Below are 26,875 nucleotides of genomic sequence, written 5' to 3'. Positions count from 1 at the left end.
ACCTCCGCTTTTTCATTTATAATAATGCCATGATGTCTTCTAGTTTATCCTCTATTCTTCCTCCAGAATACTTAAAGAAATGAAGACGGACAGATGAATTCAGTGATATTTAAATGGCCAAGCCTAATATTCATCCCGTAAAACTTGTTTTGTAAAATGTCTTGGTTACTGTTTGAACTTCCTTTGGTTATCTCACAAGAAAAACAGTCCAATCCACGCCTTTATAAAGTAAACACTTAGCGTTGTGAGCTGTGGTCTGCAAGGCTGGGAATTTCCGTCTATTCATAGCCTGTTTGTCCTATCTATACACTGTTTTTCACTCGCCTTGTTTTGGTTTCCGTCTAGCTTTGAAATGCTTTGGTCTAACAAACAACAAACTTTCCAAGGTTTGGTTACTTAATTAAAAAGTAACTGAATCGCCAACTCATTGAGTTTGTACACGCCACCCTAATCATAGTTTGGCTTGAGGTAAAACAAAACAAAAAACGCTTTCGTGTATGCACAAGATACACAATATAACTGACGCTAGCCATTAATTTTATTTCTTACTGGTTTGAATTAAAAAACAAAAATACACAAACTACACAAGAAACGAGACTTACAACGCCATTAGACTGTAGGGGAAAGCCCTTCGTCCCTCGTTTTGGGAAGAACTGTGTTAAAATCTATTTTAAAACGGAAAGCTTTTTTTTTAAAGAAAAAAATGAGGCTGAATTATTTTTCAGACAAATTTTGAACGTTTTTGATCACAAGTGGTATACAAAGCAATTGATAAATGATGAGAACACATATCAAGGATTTAAGAACTTTGTTTGTTTTATTTTTTGCCACCACTCTACAATCCTCTGTTTGAAATTTTTTCTGCAAAGTGGGGTTGCACCGAAATCGAAGTGGAAGTAATGCTTCATTGTTTCCATCACTGCGGTTTGAGTAAACCAAGCGACAGACTTTCAGTGAAAGTCAAACAAATAGTGTGGCCCTCTCTATAGAATACGCGAGCCCTAAAGGGCTTTAGGAACAGTATAACGATAATCTTGGGCGGACGTGTTCAGATACTTTGCGTGAAATTCGCCCTTATGCAAGTAAAGCGTTCTTTTCCCTTTGCAGTCTTCCCTTGCCTCCCTACTTCCCCCCCCCCCCCCCCCACACTCCTCCTTCGCTGTAAGCATTTATTGGGGAGAGGAGAAGGGTTTCATGTAAAATAATTGTGAACTTTGGATTTTTGCATTTACTTTTTTAAGGGTGCTTGGATTGAAGTTATGATAGTGAAGGGGCCCAGCTGTTGGAAGTCATTGCTAATCTATGCTTACCTGCCACAGCTGTGCGTAGTATCCGCATGCAGTTAACCCAGAATAAGTAACATTCTGGTTTCAAATAACCCATGCAGCTCTCAAATTCGGGCATCAAGGAATGGTTTCTTTTATGACGTCCATTGTTTTGGCTTACACAGCTGAAGTAAACAAAAAACGGAAATACTCCTGTAAACTTACTGCCTTTTCTCTAGTGCCTCAGGTGAGGGTCTCCAATAACGATTGGGTAGAAAATTTCACCATTTCCTGAGAATGAAGAAGGAAGAAAGTATTGTCAACAGATCGATGAAGTCTTTTGGCAACCTGACCTTGAAAATATTTTTCGGAAATATAAATCTCGTTGTTTTATTGATAACAAAGTCGAAAAAATAATTTTCGCATCTATTTTAGTTATTTTTTTTTATAAATTTTCGAAGATTCCAAAAACTGGCCTCTTTTATGCTCACGACCGAGAAATAGGGGGAATGGGGCGAGTTGACTCATGACATAATTCTGTAGTTCTTTCTCGACATTTTTTCATATCAGTTAGTGCGAAAGCAGTCGTACTTCAACCAAGGAAAGAACTATAGAATTATGCCCGAATGGTATGCTGGAGGCTGCGGTAATACAACTTCCTTAGCTAGAAGATGGTTCACTCTTCATACCATCCCGTATTAGCAAGACAACCGCCCTAAAGAAACGCTGAAGAAAATAGGTCGATTTCTCTTGAACGTGTTGACGAACCGGCGTGACTCCTGCCCGTGTTTTAAAATCTTCCCTTTAAGTTTAGCTCTGACCAGGAAATCTTTTAATGACCGTTTCCTTTTCGATATTGGGTTGCTCCTAAAATGTTGCTCTTAAATGCAGTTGATTTTGATTAAGGTTCTCTTTCTCAATCATTGTGTTCGTGAAGTTAGGTAAAGCCAAATGATGTCGTGTTACAAAAGGCAATATTCTCCTCTGTGTCCTATTTTCTGAGTGACCTTTGTCTCAGTAAAATTCTACTCTTCGAGAGTATTTGGAAACCTGTTCGTTTTTATTATACGTGAAGCGTGAGAAATTTGTTCTTAGGAATCGTAGCGCTTCTTCTTTTACGAATCCTTTCTTTACGCCTGGAGGATGACGCGAATAAAAAGTTGCGTATTGGAAGGTCTCTTTGTAATGCATTTGTGCGTCAAGGGTCGATTCCCTCTGTCAATCTCTGTGCTGCTTGCGTGACTCAACCTCTTATCCTTCTACCTTAGTCTGTTTTCGTTTGCGATTTTTAACCGCTTCTCTTTTGATTTGGGTTGCGTTTCACCGTTGTAAATGCACACGTACAAGATTCAACTTCTCTATTCCCCTTTCACAAGAAGCTTGTAGACTTCGTTCAGTTTAGCTCTCGATTCCGTGACTAATTTTTTTACAGCACCCCCTTTTAAATAGATTGAATTTTTGGCCACTAGTTCGAAGTTCTTTGAAAGTTTTATCTTGTTTCTCTTTCTAGTTTTGCTTGCTCTTGTTTTCTGAGCTTTCAGTTTCATCATCAGGAGGAACATTGCGGTGTTTAAATATGATGTGTTATCACACGATTGCTTCGGGGAATCCAAAGTACAAAGCAAGACTTAGAACATTGTTGCAATCCTCATAGATGTTAATTATGGTAAAGTAGTTTAATAACATTTCTCAGTCTTCCTAGTTTTTACTTGCACTAGTTTTCTGAGCTTTGTTTAAGTCTCTCAAAGCGCTGTGGTGAAATTTCACCAGCGCTCCGACAAGGTAATGCTCTCCCGTCTGCTTTCGTTCTAACCAGGCTTAGATGTCTGATTTAAAATCTTTATCAATCGTGATGTTCTGTCTCATTCGTGTCAAGAATCTAAGGCTTCGAAACTGGCCGTTTATCTTGATAACCATAATCAAACAATTGCAACAGAATGGTTTAAAAAACGAATTTACTACTGGATTCGATAGCACCTGAGCAATAATACTAAAACAATTATTCACCGAAGGCGAAGTGAATATTGTTGAATAACTGTTGAATACTGTATCTTCCAGTAGCAACAAGCATGCTAATATAAATTTAGTTCAAGGGCAATTTAGAGGTTCTTTCGACTTTACGTGTTTCTATAGTTATGGCTGTTACTTTCTCTTCAATTTTTAAGGGGGGGGGGCGTGTGAGGAAAGAATTTCTCTCATCTATATTTGACTTACTTTATTTGAGCATTTTGTAATGACATGAATTTTTGCGTGGCAATAGTCCATTTTACAGTTCTGTGCTTGGTTGTCAAGCCTTTGATTGGGAGTGAGGCTAGAGATGACCTTGTTATGATACAAACCTTGCTGCCTTTCAAATGTAAATCACTTTGTTATCATGCTAACTAGATACAGGTCTCTATCACAACAAGGTCATCTTTAGCCTCACTCTGAATCAAAGGCTTGGCAACTAAGTACACAACTGTAAAATGGCCTATTTTATAGCGAAAATGGTGTTTGTTATTCGAGAAAAGATTTCTAGGTGATGAGTAAAGTAGCAGAAAAACATCATAGCTATAGCAGTGGCTACGGTCGAGGGATAGTTTGAAGTAGCATATAACGATACGTTTTTGAGGAAAGCGTTTGAGGTATTTCAAAGGGCAAACTGAGATTTCGATTAATGTAACCCTCAGTTATTGCTCTTCCTTTTACAATTAAAGCTATCGGTCACGATAAACTACCTACGATCGTATTGAAAGAATGCGCAGAGTCTCTAGCACCCTCTATAACAGCGATTATAAATTTCAGTCAGAGTCATGGCTTTCAGTTATCTGATTGGAAGAGAGCAAATGTTTCTACAATTTTTAAAAAAGGCAAGAAATATATCGTAAACAATTATCGTCCTGTGTCTCTACTACCAGTTAATTCTAAAGTCCAAGAACGTTGCGTGGCTTCGCGTCTCGTTCCACGCGTGAAGGAGTTAATATCCATTCCAACATGGTTTTCAAAAGGGAAGGTCTTGTGTCACGCAACTCTTAGAGGCTTTTTATGATATTGGTGGCGCGCTAGACCGTGGGATTGAAACTGATATTATCTATCTTGACTTTGCGAAGGCTTTTGACTCTGTATGCCCCGCTAAGCTGGTATCCACGTTATCAACCTTTGGAATCAAAGACCCTTTACTAACTTGGTTTCACTCGTATCTAACTGGGAGGAGTCAGAGAGTGGTGATAAATGGAACGTCTTTTAGATGGACCGATGTAGAGTCAGGTGTCCCACAAGGGTCACTATTGGGAACGACACTGTTCTTACTGTTTGTTAATGACATGCCTAACGTTGTTTCCAGTGCAACACTGGCTATGTTTACAGATGACTCTAAATGTTACAAGGTTACTAAACACCATTCTGATTAATTGCATCTACATCAGGATTTAGACGCGCCTTCAAATTGGCCTCTGCGAAATGAGTTGTTTTTTTAACCTACTAAGTGCAGCAATTTGAGAATTTCTAGGAAGCGCCTTAGTGTCCTCCTCGTAGCTATGTTTCAAATGGTATTAATGTGGAGGTTGTCTCAGCCGAAAAAGATCTAGGTATTATGATTGCAAATGACACCTCTTGGAAAGATCACTTAGTCATGATTGTAGCTAAAGCTAATATGATGCTTGGATTTCTCAAAAGGAACTGCGCTGCTATTGTTGGTAGTACGGCGCTTTTGCGTCTTTACTGCTCTTTAGTGCGCTATCATTTTTGTTTTTGCTCTCAGTTATGGGCCCCTCAGTCAAGAACCAGCAATTTAATCCTTGTTGAAAACATACAAAGGAGAGCCACTCGATGTATCTTAACCCTTTGCATACTAAGTGAACACATATGTCCAGATAATACGGTTACTACTTTTGATACTTGTTTCTTGTTGAACTTAAGACAAAACATTATGTAAGTGTGTAAATTGTGCCGGCTAGGTGATGTGACACCTATTGCAACCTAAAACACCCACAATGATTCCTGATTTTCATTTCAGTGAACCGTCCGTATGGCAACAAATCCCAAAGTCCAGCATTTTGCTCCAAGAGCAACACCAAAAACATGCCAATCTTTTAAGATAAAAAATTGCTAAAAAAATCAAAAGTTTGCGTTCAAATCACACCTCTGGGCCAGATCTTGGAGTTTGGCAAGAAAATTCCTTCTCACTTTATCTGCCAGCCCTTGTTTCTCCACTTGATGAATGCCAGTGTCGCGAACACAACCATTGCCTTGTTCATGCCCGAAAAGAGTTCTGGGTAATTCCGCCATGACTCGAAAAGGCAACTCCTATCATTTCCATTTCAAAGAATTATGAGAATCGTGTCGGGCCATCCAGTCCTACCAGCAAAATATCGCATCGATTGAAATTTTTACCTGTCAAAACTTGGCCACATAGCCTTGGTAGGTCCTGAAAGCCATCCACAGGTGGGCCCGAGAGACAAATTCACTTTTAAACTCACCAAGCTGGCAGTAAAGCATCGTTGGCGGTCCAGTCTACATGAAACCATCTCTCACCTCTGCTTTCCTTCAGAGGCTTGCCTCTACCCACATTCCAGCTTAATGATGCCGTCGTGAGGGCTTATGTAGAGGGAAAATGGCTCGAAAAACACTTATAAACGGCTAGAAAAGCGAGAAACCGAATCATTAGACCCTTTCAAGGTTAACGCCGCCATTTTGCCGGGGGCGCAAAACTGCTGGGGCGAATGCAAAATGTACAGTGAATGTATGGGAAAAGTTGATAAAATGATGCTCAATAATTTGAGGAAGGTTGACATCGTGCAATTTCTATGAATTACAAACTAAAGATACCAGACCTACCGGTTTACCGATCAAATTTGAGAAATGAAGTCTAGCGAAAAAAGCCGCAAATTAAGATTTTGATTTTTCATACATTTGTCTCTAAAACCAAGCCGCCGTTTGCGAGAAAATTTAAAAGCATTTGTCTGAAAAACTAAAAATAAGATTTCTCACTTCTCAGCGAGCCTGTTCACATTTAATCGGCAACATCTTTTGCTAGGTATCTTTACTTCGTAATTTATAGAAATTGCAGAATGTCAACCTTCCTCAAATCATCGAGCATCAATCTCCCGACCTTTTGCATACATTCACTGTACATTTTGCGCTCACCCCAGCAGTTTTGCACCCCCGGAAAAATGGCGGCATTAACTTGAAAGGGTCGATTTGAACACATCCAAACCCGAACTGTTGATCTAGGTCATGTGACCCCAAGGTATGAGCCCATGGTGTCTCAAAACCGCAAATATTGTAACGGATGATCCATGTAAGGACCAACAAAGTGAGGTTAAGTTTGTATCGCCAAATTACAACTGAAACAATATGGTCTTTTTCGTATTCAAAGGGTTAAGGAATACTAACCCATGTTATAAGGTTCGTTTAATCAAGCATAAGTTATTACCGCTAAGTTACTGGTTAGAATAGCTTGACTTAGTTTTCTTTTTTAAGTGCCTTCATGGGCTTATAGATTTCACTCGTGAATTTAGTTATTAATTTTCTTTTCTAAAGGGCAACACGCGCCGTGCTTCATCAGGGCTACATTTAAAGTTAAATGTCTGTCGTGCGACTTCCTTTCGAGACTTTTACTTCAACAGAATAACTTTGATGTGGAACAGTTTACCTGAAAATATCGAGAATTCAAACACTTTAAGCTCTTTCAAAAGTAAACTCAAGTCGTTTTATTTTACTAGACTTTTGAATGCTCTTGATGGTGACAATTTTCGTTCTTTCAAATTAATTTGTCCTAAGTGTCGCTGTGTAAATACTTCTTCTGTCTGTACTTGTTAAGTTAAGTTGTAAATTTGTATACTTTAGAATGTTTCTGCGTGATTTAAATTATTTGAATTGTAGTTAATCGGATCGGGGAAGGGATCTTTTTTCGGGATATTTCTTTCCGGGATATATATATTTTTTTACGGGGCTGGGAGTGAGTGTATTAACCAAGTAGGGGACCTATGTCCTATTGTTATGCACCTGTACTTGTACTTGTACGAATCCATAAATAAATAAAATTTCTTCGTTTCTCTAGCCTACTTCGCCAACGATAAGAGAAAAAAAAAAAAAAAAACAACCAACGACAATCCAGAACTAGGATATAGGGATTCTCCCTCTATAACACGTGTAAGTTTTAATTTGAACTGAAAGAACCTAAAGAGCAATTTTCACGTATAACCTAAATTTTTATTATCTCGTATTCTTAGTTTTACAAATCTAATCTTTACTCTTAATACCTTTGGCTTATCGTCATTTCACGCCTAAACGACGACTTAACTGTACAAATACATCTTAAAATATAATATACAACCGATAAACAACATATAAATAAGTTATTATTTTTCTGGAGAGTCGGTCAAGTTGGATATTGTCAGCAATATTCATAGACTTCTTCGAGGGCACATCCCTCATGACAGCACTCCTCCACAATGTCAGTACTGGTGCTTCTTACATGTCTTCCTGCATTTCTTTGGGACCGTTGGAACTGAAGAAAGCTTAAAGCTTCGTTTTCGTCCATTATTGCTGATCCTACGGACATCAGAAATAACGAGAGTTAGCTAAATGGTAATACCCTAGCGTAATAAATTCCTATTTGGGTGTTTTTAATAAATGGTAAGCGATGTTCCAACTTTTAGAAGGGCTGTGCCTGCCCAGTCTTGCGACGTTGTTGTTTTTAAAACTACTTCTTCCATGTTCTTGTTACAATAACAGCAACAAAAGGTGCAAATTAGATTACATGGTATGGCTGGAAAGCTCTGTGATCCATGAACGTGTTTACACGCTTGGTTTATTGATGTTTTCTGGCGGAAGACGATGGACAGCTATTTTGTGGCTTAACGGTCGTTGCATTATTACAAAGTGGTATATAGTTCTACTAGTGTTCAATCAAAAATGCTGCAATCTGATTGGTGGCGCCCCTGTGGTGGATAATGATTAAATTGAGTTGCCTAACAGTTTGCGCTTGCAAACAACATAAAATATTAAAATAACAGCCATCATGCGATAGAAATCTCGAGGTCGTGATCTATCTATTTATTGGAAAAAATCATATTCACTTACTGCGTTTCCTTTTCGATGAACAGCTCGCGAACAGAATCTCATTGATTCGATCCCCGCAAAACTTGTCGAATACTCGGCGATGTCCGACCTCATTTACTTTATACAAGTTTTTAGCTGTGAAAATAAAAGATGAGGACATGGATGAGACATATTTTCTGAACCCAAACCATGACCGACTAGTAAAGAGGCTGCGCAACTGTGTTTAGCAATAATAGAGGACCATGAAACATGCTCACGCAAACTCACAACACAAGAATTGGACTTTTCTTGTCTGCTGCTAAGCGCTCTTATGAATGTGAACATATTTGTAGTTATGGTGAGTAGAGTCAAATGGACGATGGGCTCCTGGCATCAGATATTTTGTTTTCTTTAATGTTAGGTTAGAAGAAAAGTGAACCAAATATAAGTTAAAGTTTTCCGTTCGCGTTCGCTGTGCTAAATCTCGAATGTAGAGCCAAGAAAAATACTATAAAAAGTAACGGAATGGTTGTCGTGAATATAAATAGAACGCCATAAGTATATCAAAATATCCTCTACATAAATACCAACATTTGAACGTCATCCTAGAACTGGGATATTTTTATCTGGATTTATATTCTGAGAGATTATTTTACACTAAAGGACAATCTCTTAAAGTTGGACTTTCTTTTCCACAGGTTTTCGATTTGCCTGTAATTTCCTACAACGGATAAGGAACCTTCAATAAATCTGCCTTCCGAAATATGTATTAATTTGTAGTCTATGAGGAAAAGAGCTGAATTTGCTTAGTTTCAATAGGATCTTGTCAAAAAAAAAAATTCTTTTCAGGTCCAAGAAGAAAGGAAAATGATTGATTGGTACTTAAGTGCACCTTTCGTCTCTTCGTGAAATTTGAATTGTGTCAGATTCAGTTGATTGACCAATAAACCGATCAGTCGATTGATGCCAATTGATTTTGTGATAGCTCAATTTTAACCTAACTAGAAAGGATGTAAAAAGCGATTGGTTACGTCCCGACCAAGGAAACTTAGACAGTTAAAGAGCGATGTTAAGAGAAAAAATAATGAAATCTTTTAAGGTTAACAACGCTGACAAGATTTGATTTTCGTAATATGTCTTTCGCTGGTCGTGAAAAAAGACAACTGCGTTTAGGTATTCCATGCGTCTTTCAAAGGTTGGTGTTCTAACTGCATATACCATCGCTATGATCTTACCTTTTACAACTTCAAGGCAGAAAATGATTGCCACAAGGGCGACTGCTCTCCAAAAACATGAATTCTTCATCTGACAATGTAAAGAAAAGAGAAAATAAATTAATTTCAGTGAAGGCAAATTGCACGACTGATGATGCCAAACACCAAAATGTACAATTGAACGAACTTTGTTGAGAAATGATCTCTCCGCGTTCGGATTGCGAACCCTGCTTTTACCAGAGTTGTTGTTAAACAGTGGAAGTTCCCAACGCCTTAGGATTGTTATGAATAACATGCTAAGCGGATATACGCAGGTTTAAAGGCAACGCATTTGTTCTCTTTATTTCAGCTGTCATGTAAAGTCTACTTTACGCCACCTTAGGCTAATATTAACTTAATTTGAATGACACTGAATCATTAACTTTTCAAAGATTGTGAAAAGAGCTGAAGTGCGCATTGTTAGAAATCCGCCCGCAAGATAAGAGTAGAGTAGCAGGTTGTTTGTTTTGAACAAGAGTTAGAGTGAACGTGTTCGACGGATTGAAATTGGAAAAATGAAAAATGAAGTTAATTTGACAAAACGTAGATGTTGTTTTAAGTATCGCTCTATAAAAAGTTGATATGGCATGCACGCTTTCATAATTTGGTATATCTATTTGTTTTACTCACATATTTACCCTTCATTTGTACAAATAACCATCCTTTTATTCTGAAAATATTTCCGGAACATATCGTGTCAGTTTTTTATTTTTTCCATTCCTACATGTGATGCATAATTGTGTCACGTAGACTTGTTCGCTTTTCTCACGAATTCACGTTAGTGCCCCCTCTCCCATCTTGCGCAATATTATCATTTCCTGCCAATGACCATTAAAAGAAACTTCAATAACTTTTTTACTGAGGTAAGAACGCTTTTCATCCTTTTTTTTTTTTTTGACGATTTTCGACTTCATGTATGTTTTTTTGAAGGCTTTTACCGTGGGTAAATTCACAGTTGCTTTCCATCGCGGGCAAATTTCTTGCGACATTTCATGAAAATTAAACTTTCGTACATTTTAAGAGGAGTCATACTTTAAATTAGATTTTAAAAATTTCGATCAGTGACAAAACGAGAGTGCCTTATCTCCTGCGGGCAGCCGTCGCGTAATTCTTACGTCAGTTGTTATAAAGAGGACCTGAGCGATCGATCAGGAATAAATTTGAAGTGAACCAGGAAGTGTCACTGTCAGGTCATAAATCAATCAGTGGCTCATTCATTCATAGCTACTTCGTTGCCCTGAAAACAGTTGAAATCATTGACGATTTGTAATGACTCAGCCTATGCTGTGATGTAATCAGTGCAGAGGTCTATGAGAGGTTTAGAAAATTTTTTGTTTTACTCGACGGCGAAAACGTTAAATGGCGTGAGGTATCACTATGTTTGAATTTTGCCTAAAGAAAAAATATGAACCAAACTTGAACAAAGTCCAAATTGTTATCATGTTCTCACCCCCTGTGAGATTCATGTTTATCAAAGTTCAAGTTTGTTCATTTGTGCTAGCGAACGTAGCTATATGATCTTCCCCATGCCTTAAGTTTCTTGTTTGAGAAATTAAAGCTCGAACGCGGAAAATCGTAAACCCGAAGGCAACTGTGTTCCTATTGTAGTTTCACTCACAAGAGAAAACGTACAAATGGCCTTTGAAAGCGAGCGACAATGAAAATGCTGACTAAAGAGCGCACAACTTACGTATTTCTACCGATGATTTTAAACATCTTCTAATTTAGAAAGGACTGCCTCGTTTACTTTTCTTCTTGGTTTGGACATCACAAGGCGTGAACTCATTCTCGAATTGTGTTTGATTACCCTACAGCCTGTCAATGCTACAGTGTATTAATATTTTGGCTGAGATTGGAGGAAACTGCTGCTGAACTGATAGGAAAAAGTTGCGGAATCCAGGAAAGCAGCCAATAAGATTTTAAAAAAAAACATTTTCTGCGCATGTGCTGACTGGAGCAACCACTGACCTTGCTCGCTCCTCTTTCTGTAGAAATCTCTATCTGCCACGTCAAACAATTAAACATATACCGCATGCAATTGCTTTGGGTGAAATACGTCTTGCAGGATTTTGTAGTTAAATTACATAGGAATAGAATATGTTATTGTAAGGCTGCTTTAAACCGACTGTTCCAGATTTATTCGGATTAGCTCCATTAAGGGATAACGGAGTACATCAAAGCTTAACCGCTGTGAAAACTAACAGCGCTGCAATCAACTTTAGTTTGAAATAACATTTCGTTGATTGCCGCTTGCTTTTAGCTGTAATCTGGTTGGCTAAATTGCTCACTTTTCTAAGAAGATTTACAGTTAATCCAGCCGCCAAAGAAATATTGAAGGTTTTGTCTGGTATCAGAGTGAATTAAAAATTCCTTAATTGAAAAATTATCCGGCTTAGATGAACTTAGGTGCGTGTTAGGTGAAACGTGGGGTGAAATGTTGAGATGCGGGTAGTGACAAACTCTCTCGCTCTATTTGTAGGACGGTTCTCAGCTAAAAGACGTTAAAGATGTAGGAGAGAAAACGAAGAAAGACATAAACAACTTCAGATTCTGTGTACAGAAAGAACCATGCACAGTGTCATACTATTGTGGAGAGAAGCCTCGAAGCCCTACATTTTCTAATCATGGTTGGCTTTATGTGTTGACTGTGAGAACCCTATTCTCTGTATTTCAACGAGAACATCTGCGGAAATCCGGTGAAGGCGGTTGAAAATGCAAAGAAAATTGGTCGGCTTAAACTAATTGAAAAACTCTCCTATGCAGAAAAAAATGGATTATCTTTTGTTCATTATAAAAAAATAAAATTAGCGAATTGTTTTTAATTACAATTATAACAAGTCATGCTCTTGTAAATTTTTTGCATTAAGTTGATTGGAGAAGACTCTGTTATCTTATTACCAGAAATATTATATCAGACTACATCATTTTTTTCCAGTTTCAAAACCTTGAAATAGATTGCTTCCTGTATTTCGAGTTTGTTCTTGCGATTTAATACAACCTTGTAAAAACCAAGATTCGATGCGCGTTCCTTCTACCATAGATTCCCTGCCGAGCATTAGGCACGTTTTTGCTTCGTTTCTGGTCCGCGTGATTGTGTTTTTCCTTCCCCTGTCACGTGGACTTAGTCCGGGACTCACGATTTTAACGGGTTTTGCTTAATTGCAGACTGGTCGATTTTTATATAATTTTCGGTCAACCACGAACGAGGTAAAAAAACATTGTTTTGGAAACAGTCCTTTGGACTTTCTCGGAAACGGCCGTCAAAATCTAAATAATCCCTCAAATCGTGTGGTCTTCCTCTTTAACCCAGTAAATTACTTGAAATTAGTGTTCTTTCCGCCAAAAATTTTACGAAACGAGCGAAAGTTTCAGGTTTTTTCCTCAGTTGCTCTACTGCAGCTTGCTATAAAAATGTAGACATTTTATAGTGTGTTTGAACTGGAATTCCCATCATCTTATGGCTTATGTTTTCATACCACCGCTCGTCATTTTGTTGTGAAAACGGCTGCTAGACATGGCAGTTAAAGAATTTGATAGTACAGTCTTGAATCACGAGCACAATACCACGTACCTTGAGTATTACTCTTCTAAGCGTGTTGCGAAGCCTTCCTACTATAGCTCTCTGAGTGGTTTGTAGAAGCCTTTTAGTGGCTGTAGTGTTGACGCCGCTAATGTGTGATTAAAACTAGCTAGCCGCAAAGGGGTTTGTCTCTTTTATATCCGCAGCCGAAAAATAAAATAAACTGTGGAAATGCCGTTACTTCCTGTTACGTTTTTTATCGGCGAACTCAAGGTCACATCTGCGCCGCAACGCCGCAGCGTCTGTATTTTTTATTATTGAATTTTAATTATATTTATAAATAGATGAAGACATCATAGAAGACTGGAGATGTTATTTTTCTTCGCTTCATGCGGTCCAAAACAAGACCTACCACAAACTGCATTCCTGCGAAATTACAATCCAGGACATTCCAGAAGTATGTCAGTGTGAAGTATGTCACGTCAGTGGCAACTGTAAACTTAGAGTATGACTTCACAACACGAATACTCTCACAAAAAAGCAAATGAATTAAAACCAACATCGATAGCTGAAAAGTAACAGACCATCTACTCATTAATGTTATCTTATCAATGCACTTCTGGCCAAGACAAAATCGATTCATGGTCTTTAAAATATTGTTGTTCGGTTTGTGGCATTCCTGGCATTACGATACTACAACGTCACGCCACGTCACTGTGTCACTGTCACGTAGTGTAGCTAATGAGTGAAACCAGCCATTAACCGGCTTAAGCTGGCTGTGTTTACAAATGGGATTAGCCCAAAGCACTGAGTAAATTGTGTTTGCAAGAATTTGACTTTGAGGATTTTCTTCATCATTCTAAGCAGGGGCGGCGTTTATCATATATATTTTTACCTTGATTTTGCGGAATATTGCTATAACGTCCCAACAAACTTGTGAACCGAGGAATAGTTTTGGAGTAAATTTGCACCTAGATATTGAAGCGAATATTTAACTTGATTTTTTATGAAAAGTATTTCAAGCAGATCTTAATTAATAGTCTTAATTATTTTTTGTCATTGAGAAACGACTGTTTAGAGCAATCAACAGCATTTGGAATGCCAATTTTATCGCACTTTCAGTTCAAATTGTTTTGGCACAAAATTGGCAATTCAAGCGAAACTAATCAACTTGTTAGCTGATATGAATCACCGGATCAGTCATTTATTCTTTGCGCTGGATAATTAGTTATTTTTGTATCACTTCTATTCCATCAGCTGGTTGTGTAACACGCGTTCCCGCGTGAACCCCCTGCAATATTTTGCGGGAAAACTGATGAAAGTTGCTAGTATGTGAGGGTATTTAGTGGGTGTTTCGTGTGATCTGGTAGTGTAAAGCAGATCAGAGGGCTCGTTCTCGGAAGTGTAATAATTCACGATTCTGTCTTTTTGCTACTGATCACAAGACTATGCTGACAGCCGTCTTCCTCTTTCTTCGGATGTTGCTCCACCTTGTCCATTTATTAATATCAGATCTTAACATTTTCAATGAAAAATAAAGGGAAGACATAGTTGGGAAAACTACGACCGTTGCTGTTTCAAGAAAATTGTGGTTGCTGAGGGAGATATTGCGACTTTATGGTTTAAAGTTTGTCTTTGTGCCAGTTGTCGTCACTAAGTTTGGTAAATTAAGGGCCGCATCATGAAATGATGTTTCTGACCGAGTCTGTTTGCGGTCAGCCTCAGTAAATATTGAAAACAATCCTTAATTTCCGTTAATCCTTAAAAATATGAGAGGAAGTCGATGTGGTGTTGTTTTTAGCGTCATGATTTTGTCCTATTTTGGATGTTAAATCACTGTAGGGTCAGGGGGTTAGTTCGTCTTTGATGATCTTGAGATGGGCTTGGTTTACACGCCTCTTTTGAGTCAGACACGGTTTATAGATGCGACAGATACAGTGAAAGAAAAAAATATGTCTGATCGACATATTGGAGAACCATTACTTATATCGCTCTGACGAAGGCCTAACGCTCGAAACGTCAGCTTTTTTATTCGTTACGGTGGCCAATTTACGATTTAAACTTAGTTGATATAACCAAATTACATTACGTATATCGCTGACAATGTACTTACGCATAGAAAATATATCTCTCTAAAATGTATATAACGATAGTTAACAGTGACTGATAAGATATGCTTTATCAGGTCCTAGTCCCAAACCTTGGAGTTTTCTCTTTTCGAGGTGGAACAGTTTCTCCTAAATTTTAACGTCCATGTTAATAGTCTCCGTGCTTATAATGCTTGTTCTTTTTGCTGTTGTTTTACGGGGTTAGGGCTGGAAAGGGTAGTTTCCTCTAAGTCCGCTTAAGGTAATTGAGATTTCTGATTACTCCTGCAGGGGCAATGTGCCAAGTTAAAACTTCTCGGTGCCCTTCTACGCTCTTAAAGAAGATTGAAAGCAGTTTGTGGCTTTTCAGTATTTAGTACTAAAGAAATGCCGAGAATGTTTCAGAGCCTAAGTGGAAACAACTTGGCCGCTCTTGTTTTGTACAGTTTCTAAGGAAGTCTAACCACCGACTGTAAAAAGCGGCCCAAGTCTGTTACAAAGCTATCGACATGTGATATTTTACGTGTTTTTTTTTTTTTTTATGATGAAGGCGCGTTCATGCTCTTTTCCTGTGAATGACGAAAATCATGAATTCACCCTACTGAGAGTAAATATGTTTCCCATGCAATCATACAATATCGCTAACCTTGGCGTGTTTACTCCTTATGGAAATAAGATAGAACTAATCTAAGGCTATTTGCGTAGGGCCCTGATCTTTATTTCCTATTTGCTTTCAAAGAAATGACCGCTTATTCTAGAGGTTGTCGGATTATTCAGTCCCAGAAACTTCACATAAGACATGAAAACACTACAACGTAATGAAAAGGTTTTTGGTCTACCACAAGGCTAAAAAACAGTGTAATATTGTTGAACCGCTACCGAGTTTAAGACCTAAATGTTTAGAATTGTTGGACATTTTGTGATTTTTCGAGCTGTTTCTTATGTCTCGCTGCAACGCACATCGTTTATTGCAACTATTTATTACTGCTCCGAATAAACCGATTTCCGATTCTCGGCTAGGAAAAAGATTAAGTGGATGACAGGTTCTTCTGGTTTGGCTTCCAATGAAAGCTTCTTTAAGGTTATGAGGTTTGGTAATAACCAAGTCTACTTTGAATAATCACCCTGAGAAAAATGTTCTGACGTGATCAAAGCCTTGGTCAGAGCTTGCATTCCAATTCGAGTTCGAATCGAACTGAAAAAATAATTGAAAAGTGGGGAAAAAAGCAACGTAGAAAAATGCTTCAAATTTCTAATGAAAGGGCGGACAAGGGTCAGGCTGTGAAACCTTGATACAAAGATAAGTTAAGATTCTAACAATACTACGTCAAAGCACAGGTTCCCTATTTATTAGAATTCTTTTCCATATATTTTAGTGTAACTGGCCTTCTAACAATCTTATTTGCTAAACAGGGGTCTTCGTTGATAAAGAGTCAGTTAAAACGAGGTTCTTCGCGGCAAGCGAAAGGGAAAGTATTATTGATCATAGAACAATGCATTCTGGTCACTAATAAGCTCATACTTGTAATTTTTTAGAGCCATAGAGCGCATTAAAAGGAGAGTACTGTAGCTTGGAAAGACATTTTACATTTTAAGGCAATTTAAACATTTTGTTTATCAATAGACTAAAATCTCAATTAGATCATGACTGTGAAGGTCGAGTTGACCTAAGGGCCAATTTCCCACTGCATTTGTTAGGAACAAATAAAGGCGTTATAGGGTGATATTTAGAGAAAATAGCTGACTCAATATGAGCGCCAATTTTGGCAGATTATTTTGTGAGAAAACTATAAATGGAGTTAAGTGTTTTGATAGCACACCCGGCATTAGAAGCGTCATATAGGCAAAGCTGGGAGATAATGCAACAGAATAAACACGGTAAAAAGTGGATGAACATAAGAGGGTTTACAAGTAATTGAAGATTATCACTCTAGATTCACAATAGGGTGTGGAAAAGGAAATACCTTTGTCTGTTGAAATTGATGAGCTCTGAGCGCCACTAGTTGAATCAGACATTTATCGGACTTAAATAACTTGAAATTAGCTTCAACCGTTCAACTTCAAGATACTTTGTTTTTTTTTTTTTTTTCTCACGCAAATGTCGTCCACGTTTCTAGAAAATAGAGCCCGTTTCCATCGTGACAAGTGCTTTGAAATTGCTCCGCGCGTTACACACGAAATATCTTCCCATGGGGGCATGTTTCCCCGCTTAACCCGGGTACTCTTTGACCCAGCGCTACACTCCGGGAGACTCGACCAGCTAGTCTGGTTACCGAAGGATACGGTGCCGTGTATTGGGCTTATTTTTTAATTGCACTAATTGATAAAAGAGATATTACATGTCGTCTAGACACTACTTTGTGGAGGAGCGCGCTTTCCTTCCGCCATATATTTGAAACTTCTCGTAACGAATATTTTCAGTCGAAAATAATGCGCTTTCTTCTCTAAAGGAGAACATTCAGAAAATAGTTATAACTTGATGAGGAACTGACCTCTTAATTTTTCACTGCAAACCTGGAAAAGAATGGGAACATTTGCCAGTACATACACACGGTAGACTGGTCAACATTCAAACGTTTCGTCCCAAACTTTTAGCAACAGGGGAACGCGGAAGCTATACCTCCCCTATTACCTAAATGCAGGAGCAATATAATTAGATTTCACTTCTCTTCTAATCGTAATGAATACAATTATCAAATTTATAATTTGGACGCAAACAACTTATCCATTAGGAAAATGTCATGCATACTGAAGCTTCTTGATTTCTAGAATTTACTCAGGGACTGGGCTGATTGCCGTCTGAACAAGGCGAAACTGTTTCGTGTGGCGTGGTTACCTGATTAAGCACAAAAAGTTTACACGTCATGAAGCAAAAGGGACGTTAGAAGTGCTTCAATTTTTTGGATAAATGAAGAAGAATGGTGAACTCTGAGGGTTAGGTAGTCGGATATAGGAAGGCACGATGTCATTCCTTCGTTAGGAGCGCTAAACAGAGAAATGTTCGAGTCCCCAGCCGACTAGGACTCAGCCTTCGCTGTCCAATACAGTGATTTAGAGAACTCGTCAAAGACCTATTCAAGGCACCATGTTCATATGTGAACCTTAAATTTCTTAGCCAACCAGGGTTATCTATAATCAAAAGACGGCTCCTAAGCAATTGCAGCCTGAGCAGCCATAAGTGAACTGCATTGCTCGTAGGCTAAACTAGTTCACACTTCAGTTTTAACCCCAGATCATACGTCAGCGAGTTTGCTGACGAAGTTTTCTCGGCGGACAGAGAGAGGTGCAAACCGGAAGTACGTTAAACGTCTCGTATATTTAATTTTTTTCTTTTTTATTTGTATGTCTTTTGAAGAGAGTGCTAGGGAACAACCACATCAACTCTTCGCTAATTTTAGAAGCAATCGTGGAAGAGGAAAAGTCGCCCTCAGATATTTCACTTTAGAAATGCGACAATCCGTCTAATCTAGATAAATCGTGGTCAAATAGTCGGATTTTCCTATTAGAGTGAACGGATTAATTCATTACTTGTATTTATTTTTCTAACTTCTCCAGACTAAATGAAGAAGGAACCGAGGATTAAGCAAAATAATTGTCATCGAGGTGTAAGAAACAATGCATTTATTTTGTTTTTGTCTTGTCTCCACAAATTTCATCCCCACGCTGTTCGTTGGTAGATTACGAAGTAGACCAGAGAAAATATTCGTCAATTTTCAGCCGACTCAGTTAATATGATTATTGTAATTACCATTGTCGCTGCGGTTTTTCCTTTCAAGAGAATGATTGTCACTCCAAGAAATCCAGAGGACTTGAGAATAGGCATTAAACAAAGAAGTTGGCTCGATTTGAATCGTTTGGCTAATCAAATGCGGGACTAGTCTGCGTATGATTAGCATTCTTTAACGAGGCAATTCAACTTGTTCGAACACTTGCAACGAAAAGCTGCTTGTTTCAGTTTGTAAAGAACCAATCCTTTGGAAATTTACTGTAATGCGGGTACCAGCGAAGGAAGACCAATTTTAAAACTTGCTAAGTCGAGTTTGCACGCCGCTTTTAAAGGCATCGTAATAAAGGTCCTACTGTAATTCTCGGAATGTTCTAAATTTAGCTTATAAGAGTAAAGTAACTGAAAAACTGCCTCAAATAGGTGTAGGTGATTTTAGCTGTCTTAAGAATCCAGATTTATTCATCATTCTATAGATGGTTGGTGGGCGCTGTCTCCATTTTCAGCATTTGTGTAAATATTTTGTAATTCATCACTTGACAAACTATTCATAACATGACTAAATGGATTATAGAAGGGCTCCAAATTTTTCAATCGACCAAGTCAGCTGATTTTCTGTTCGATAGATTTTCAAAGCCTTTACAATCTTAACCGGTAAAGAAATCAGTTCATGCAGACAGCGAAAAGAAGACATTGGCTTTCTTTACCAACTGAAATAAAGAGAGCCTGTTACCTTAGTCTACAACTACTAATAATCTTGACATCAGAGAAAATCTTTGCGATCCAGTTGATGTTTGTAATACAAACATATGTAACATTCCACAATGGTCACAATGGAACACCGCCATTCTCTTATTCTTTACAAAAAACATGACGCTATCGACTTTGCTGATCCCAGAAGTATTCCGGACGTGTGTCATCATGAACTTCATAATGGGGCCTTGCTTATCATAAAGTCTCTATAGCTCAGCGGTAAACAGTTGAAGCACGGAATCGAAAGGTCTTAGGATCAAATTTGTTTTATTTGTCCCATGCTCGTGATAGGACGAAAAACATCTTTCTATAGAATAGAAAAGTTCGAGAGAGCAATCCAGGATTGCGTTAGTTTTGTATGGCTTTGTGATAACTACGAGAGAAGAAAATTTGCCTTTCTCCCTCCCTCCCTCCCTCCCAGGCTCCCTCCAAACCATTCCGCTCCGACGAAGGGCTAACGCTCGAAACGTCAGCTTTTGTAATCGTTACGGTGGCCAATTCACCACTTCAACTTTGTTGATATATCCAAATTATTTCCTTCCAAACCAGTCAGATGCAAGACTAAAATCAAACGTCATTCGGTCATATGTGTTTTCCTAGGCCCCGTGTTGTCTGCATGTTTCTCCTTTGAGTTTTCATTGATCATCGAAACGTTTCTCTTGGCTCTAATTGGCTGTTGGGATTATTTTGATTTTGTTTTCAGACATTTTCGAAATCAGTGATCACCGTCAGGACCTCTCATGTTCGAAAGCTCGACCTTGATTCGCCATTGATATGATAACTCCCACCCTCATTGAAAAGACTTTGGAGGTTTCTTATCGCAATGAACAAGTCTGTGACCCACGGGTAGATTGCGACCAGGATTAAACAGAAGAGTAATCATTAGGACAAATGAGTTCATGGAGCGAATAGTGATAGCTGTTTGCGTCAATTGAACCCATATTAGGGAAGAGATAATGGGTCTGAATTGTTCCTTGTTACAGATATGTGTATCAGTACGATTGTAACATGTCTCTGAACAAAATGAATATCTAAATTTTTCAAATTTAAATGTGCTTTTTCTCAGCCGAAACAATAGTTGCTTTGATGAAACTTCATCCAAGACTGAGAAATAAAGCGTATTAGTATATACTAAAACAGTGGATAGCGTTGAAGGCGCGCTCTGATTGGTGATTGTTTTAACTTTCGGCTGCTTACAAGAGAGGGGCTTCAGATAAAATATTGTTCGGTAAGAAAATGTAAACGTTTGTCTTCAGGTTTGCTCCTAGAATGGGTCTTGGTTTTTGTAGGGAACAGATTTAGTTGTTGCCTTTCACCCAAAATAAGTAGTTGGTTACCAGACATCGCGAAGAAGATGTCATGTTGATGGTTTAAGAATGTAAATCAAAGTAAAGGAAGGTTTTTGTCGCTAATGGATACGTGCTCATCACACTTTTGAATTGAATGCTGACTGACCTTGACATCAGACAAAGTTGCCGATAAAATTATGTCTTTAAATAGTTCCTCTAATGTTGACCGTTGTTGAAAGTAGAAGGGACATTTTTGCCGATCGATTTATCACTGATCGATATAATACTTTTAAGTCATATTTAGAGACTTTTTTTTTCACTTTAAGATTGATTTTTTTAGTCTAAAATAAAAACCCGAAAGAAGACAAAACAAATGTTAAATTTGGACCAAGAGCACATTTTCAGTTATTATCATGATGAACTGAGTATATTAAATTCCCTTTGTGTATTCGGGGCCGTGGTAACATGAGCGAAAGTCTTGTAGTCCTTATATGCTCTCTTTCTTTATTTACTTACGTATAGTTTTAGTCAAAGCTGAACCTGAACACGCACAATTCCTAGCTGGAGGTAACATCAATTCTATTGAACTCTTCCTGAGGTAAATTAATCAAATTAGCAATAGAGCGCTTGGAAATTCGTGCCCCCGTTTGTAGCGAGACCAATTGAATAAGACCACACGTGAGAGCATTATCTCTTGTATGAAATGAAGAGGATCAAAAGGTGTCGAAAGAAGTATCATGCACAGCTGCTGTTGAAAATCACCTTTAAGTAAGTAGACTCGTTCCTTCCCCAAGGCACACCAAGTTGTCGCCGAAGAAAGCAATGCTTCCTGCTGTACGTTATTTCTTACTTTCATTTCTTCTGCACAAATGACAAGGATGAAATTGTCAAATGCTTTTTCATCACTTTAGGCGGATATTTCATCCGCTCAACTGCCTTGTTGGCGCTTTCCCAAATCTCCCGGATCACGGCACTACGGAAGCATACCGGTAGCACGCCTCCACAGCTTCCGATCCTATTTTTGTTCGCGACAAATCTGACACAACAATTTTCTTTCACGAACATGGATTATCCTGAGAGAATATCCTTGAATGCTAATATCAAGCGATTGATACTGACATTGAAAAGAATAGGCTTAGGTAGAGATACCATACACCAATATCTAGAGTTGCAGTTCTTCAATATGTTTGATTCGTGTCTTCCGTGAACAGGAAAATGGATTCGTTGCGATAATCCCATAAAGTTTTCTTTTTCGTTGTTGCCAGTTAGCTATCAGCACACAATTAGGCGCCAGCTAATTCGGTTTGTCTCATAAACCCCTCGAGGTTAATATCTCGTGACCCGAAATCGAGTATAGTGCAATATATGTTATTCAATATCCTATCTGTATTCCTGATAATCTGGCTAAATGCGCTTTTCAATGTCAGGTTTAATTCAAATGAATCAGCCCAGTTTACCCGCTTCTCCTTTAATTCGCACAAATTTTAGTTATTAAGAACTATCTGTTTTGTTGACACACAGGTGTTGTTAATTGCTTCTATTCGTATGTACTCCACTAAATGGATTGACTTATATTCAAATTCATTTATTATACACTCGAGATGTTTAATGGATTTTTGAGGTCCAGAATAAGGGAGAAGATATTAGGTTGTATTGGGAATATTTACCAGCAAAAACTCAAGGGGAGTCCTTGGAAATACATTTTTGTTTTTTCAAGATCACCTTGGGTTTCTACGTTCCACGGGTTCGCTTTTGTAACAGCTGGTTGGATTTGTTTTTTATTCTTTAAGAATTGCAATATTTAATGCGATCAATCGTTTTCACCCACATCGTAACGGATAACGAGTTCTCCTCTAGCTTTCCTGGCGCCGAACAGTCAAAAGGAAATATCCCTACATCTCTGCCTATCCTTATTTGCATGTTTTTAAACTAGTCTCTTGATAATGGAGTCACGATGACCCCGAAACGTCGAGTAATAAATCTTTCCTGGTTTTTTCTCTGCAGTGTGAGGACGTAATTCTAAAGCCATTTAGTAACCACCTCGCGAAAACTGATCTCTTAAACATTCTACCAATTGCCTTTATAGTGTACCCTTACAAAAAGGAATAATGTATGACAAAGGCTTACTATACCTTCTTCTCTATCTCCAACCTAAAGTATCTTGGTAAGCGCTCTTGTGGTTATTGTAGTGAGCCTGTCAGAGAACACTCTTGATAAAAGGAACAGTGATGTGAAATTGTCCTAAACGGAAGTAATTTGAAGAATCATGGAAGCTGTCAATCAATTCGACACAAAGTGTTCCTTGAAGGGGCTTATCCAAGCTGTGAGTCTGCGCACTTATGGGTTCTTTCAATTTCTATTGTTCTCTACTGTTATCAACATAAAATAGAGCGCGTGGTTGTAAAAGAAGACGCTTGCGATTGTAATGGCATTTTCGGTATATATTTCCCGGAGGAAAATCGTACTTTATCACCCATGTAGTCTCTTTAAAGTTATTATTCAGTACATGTAAAGAACGCTAATTGTATTAATTAAACTGGGAGAATTATGGCCCAAAAGACTCGGAGAACAAAAAAAAGTGATATAGGTGCGTGCCTGAGTAGCTTATTTCCTGCGTGTTGTCACTTTCGTAGGACATCTATTTAAATTACTGGCAAATTTAATGATGACCACCGTTTTAGTGATCTAAATCTTTGCTCTTCATCGACAACTACACTTAAAGTGTTAAATATAGTTTTCGTCTGTAAAATCGAATTTTGTAGAATGCGTAGGCACAAGGAGAGCCTCAGTTTAAACCCTTACTCACGACCCTCTCTTGCTAATCCAGAAATTTTAAATCCGCTTGCGCACGATTTTCAATTGAAATAAGACTGAACAAATATCAGTCACAATTAGTATTGCTAAGCCGCGAACTCAGTATAACAAACTTTTCCCAGTAGCATGGCACCTGCAGAAGACTGTCTTGCGTGTTTTGTACTTTCATCGAATTTTCAGTACTTATCGAGGGCCACGGGTGGTCTTTGCCCAAACACTTGATTTTTATGTGATATTTACCTAGCTACATTGGGAATCATCACACAAGTGGCTGATTACGAGTTTTTTTTTTTAAATTGGATGGCGCTTCAATGTACATTAAGTAAATTATTTCCTCTCTCTGAAATGATTTTTTACTATTTCCGAGGCAAATAACTCAATTCAGTCTCACTCTGTAAAATGCGAAAAACCCGGTCTAACAATTAAGATTATAAATTGCTTTCTAAGCCTTTCCACTTATCACGAGAACTAATTCAGTTTACAACCTCACTTAACTTGACTCATGATGGTCATAACTAGTGAACTGTTGCAGTTTTTTGATAAATTCCCAAACTTTAACTGGCCACTCTCAATGTCTAGGACTTTAAAAGGATTTTCGAATTCAAGGACTTTCGATTTACGATCAGTTTTACTCAAAGCAGCTGTGTTTGTAGTCAACAAGACCTCATCATTCCCATTTTTGAGCGAACCACAAGCTTGCTGAGTCTCCTGAGGATTATGAGGTTGCTAAACTCAAAAAACCACTAGGACCACTAGATTAGCAACAGTATGCGAATTTGATTTGACAAACCCTTTTCGATAAATTACCCCTGACTTTGCAAATTACTTTTTGGAACATATTTGACAGGCTGATCGATGCATATGGAGTAAAATGATAGGAGAGCAGCAGACAATCCCCAAGCCTTTAAGAGATCTCAGGCTTAATAAATCATGGGCGGATTACTAACATCGGCAAATCCATAAAAGGGTTATCTCCTTTTCCATAGCCAGATGCGGCTTCACAAGATCGTCGAAATGCAAGGGAAGTACGGCCCTTTTGTTTTTCGAGCAACCTTAGGCCACATGTATGCTTAAGACTAGTGCGCGCGTGACCACAAGTGTACATTGTATAGTCGTGTTCCCAATATTAATGTGTGATGTATGCAAAAGAGGGAAACCATTGTCAAAGGGCGACTAAAACCACCAAATTACTTTTGTGGTAATCAGATTTATGACTAGAAGTAGATTTCAGAATTTATCTTATTTTGCAAGCGAAATAAAATATTTCCCCCGTCCATTAAGTGACAATTTCGAGTTACGAAATTGACTCCTACGATCCACCGTCATAACATGAATTTGGTGGCGATTTCTGGAAAAGTCTTAACTGATTTATTGATAAGCCAGGCAAATTGGATTCACGGTCTCAGAAAGAGTTTCCTGATCTTCACAAACAAGTAAATTAAATTTCCTCATTAAAGAAGGATCATGTCGACTGAAATTGCGCCCAAATCAATCAATAAAATCAATTTATGAAAAAAGATAGAAACACTGCAGAGAAATATATAATGATTTTATAGCAAAATGAACAATTGTGTAACAGAATAATTGAAATAACATCTTGCAGCTGAAATTTTTACAACGTCCCAGCGAGCAGACTCTGAAGAAGAGTAAAAAAAACCGTATAGTACACCTCTTTACATTAGAAATGGTAACCCAGTGGTTGGCCGGCTTATAAGAGCGATATGAAAAATAGATATCCCTCAAGCTCAAGAGAAATAATCGGGTTTCTGAGTGAAACGATTTCACCAGGCATACGCCCTATTTGGATGGAGTATTTGACGTTTTCTGGCAATCTTCGGTAGAGTTGTTCGAGAAAAAATTTACTGCAACAGTTTCAGTGACTTACAATTACTTACACTGGTTGAGAATTGTTGTCCTCTTTAGCTCGTCTCTTTGTCACGAAAGCTAAGCTTCACCTGAACTCCCCAGTTTGAGTACATGTGGATAATACTATTTCATCTGTGGTTTTTCTTCTTTTATTAAGTCCTAATTAAGCCCTGACAGCTGAAATGGCATAAATTGTTTAAGTGTTGGAAGGTTGTACGTACAATGGCTGCGAGATAGCGCACACGCAGAGGATATGGGTAGTTCAAACATAGATACGAAAGTGAGGGCTGCACTTTGAAGCGTTTACTTTGATAAGTCAGTTTCGTACTTTGTAAGTGAGTTCTATCTTTACTGAAACTTAAAAGAATCTCGAAGTTGTTACATCTTTCTAAGAATTTTGATTCTTTTGTTTTGTTTTGTTTTTTCGAACTAAGGAAACAGACAGATTACTTAATAGCACTGTGTTCTTTTCAAATGACAAATTCGAAAAATTAGCAGCCCCCTTCTGAGAGCTGTTCCGTCAAACCCCGCCTCTCTTCACGAGGAAGTATGATTGGGCACTCTCAGTAATTTACTAGAGGATTTTGTTTGGCGAGTTGAATAAGTTCCATATTTCTTCAGGATATATATAAGAAAAAGACACAGAGAAAACATATGAGCCTGAGGTAAGATAGTTTTCTTCCTTTGTTCCCGTGTTCAGATTAAAATCAAATTTTCCTTCAAAAGAAGTAATCGATTCGCTCAGATTTGAAAGAAAATTAGAGACACATCAATTAGCACTTGTAGGCAATTTATTCTACTATCAGATACTTCATCATCATCAGGGCTAAATGCACCCCTGGGGGAGGAATCCCTACTTACTTGGGGTAAATGCCATGTCAATTTCAGTTTCTTGCGTCATTCAAAATTGTCGTAAATCAGCATGAAACTTGAGAATGGTCCTTGGAGGGTAGAATATCGTCAAAGGGGAAATGACAATCCAATAGAAAACTAGGTTGGCTAAGAATAGAATAGAATAGAATGTAAAATAGTATATAATTTCCCAGATATATGAACCGTGACTTGGTTATATTTACTTCAAACCATTAGGAAGACCAACATGACGTCAAAAGGAAGTTTTGGTGGTATCAAAAACCAGCACCCCCGCACCAACAAATCCTGGTGATCTCATATTTCGATCGTCAAAAATTTTTTAAGTCCATGATCCTGGTGTACTATGTTTTTTGTCTCTACTGTGTCTTCTATGAAATTTGCATCAGGGTTGGGCATTTTCGAGTTCCA

At 38.1% G+C, this 26,875-nt stretch overlaps 1 protein-coding gene across 6 annotated transcripts; it reads right to left on the bottom strand.

Annotated features, from left to right (window-relative positions):
* Positions 1-7,435: 7,435 nt before the first annotated feature.
* LOC111326394 (insulin-like peptide 03) lies at positions 7,436-25,699 on the bottom strand. Of its 6 annotated transcripts, none has more exons than XM_088745108.1 (4): positions 25,624-25,699; positions 9,524-9,593; positions 8,331-8,444; positions 7,436-7,799 (listed from the first exon to the last, which is right to left on the bottom strand). In XM_088745108.1, exons 2-4 carry the CDS (start codon positions 9,591-9,593, stop codon positions 7,642-7,644), a joined length of 342 nt encoding a protein of 113 aa, XP_088601234.1. In that variant the 5' UTR covers positions 25,624-25,699; the 3' UTR covers positions 7,436-7,641. The 6 variants fall into 6 exon arrangements, with proteins under 6 accessions (XP_088601234.1, XP_088601224.1, XP_088601241.1 ...); XM_088745098.1 differs by lacking the exon at positions 25,624-25,699 and adding an exon at positions 23,047-23,161; XM_088745115.1 differs by lacking the exon at positions 25,624-25,699 and adding an exon at positions 21,677-21,995.
* Between the last annotated feature and the right edge of the window lie 1,176 nt (positions 25,700-26,875).

This window comes from Stylophora pistillata, chromosome 1, assembly GCF_964205215.1.
Source record: "Stylophora pistillata chromosome 1, jaStyPist1.2, whole genome shotgun sequence".
Lineage (NCBI taxonomy): Eukaryota > Metazoa > Cnidaria > Anthozoa > Scleractinia > Pocilloporidae > Stylophora > Stylophora pistillata.
This window is presented reverse-complemented; position numbering and strand designations above follow the sequence as displayed.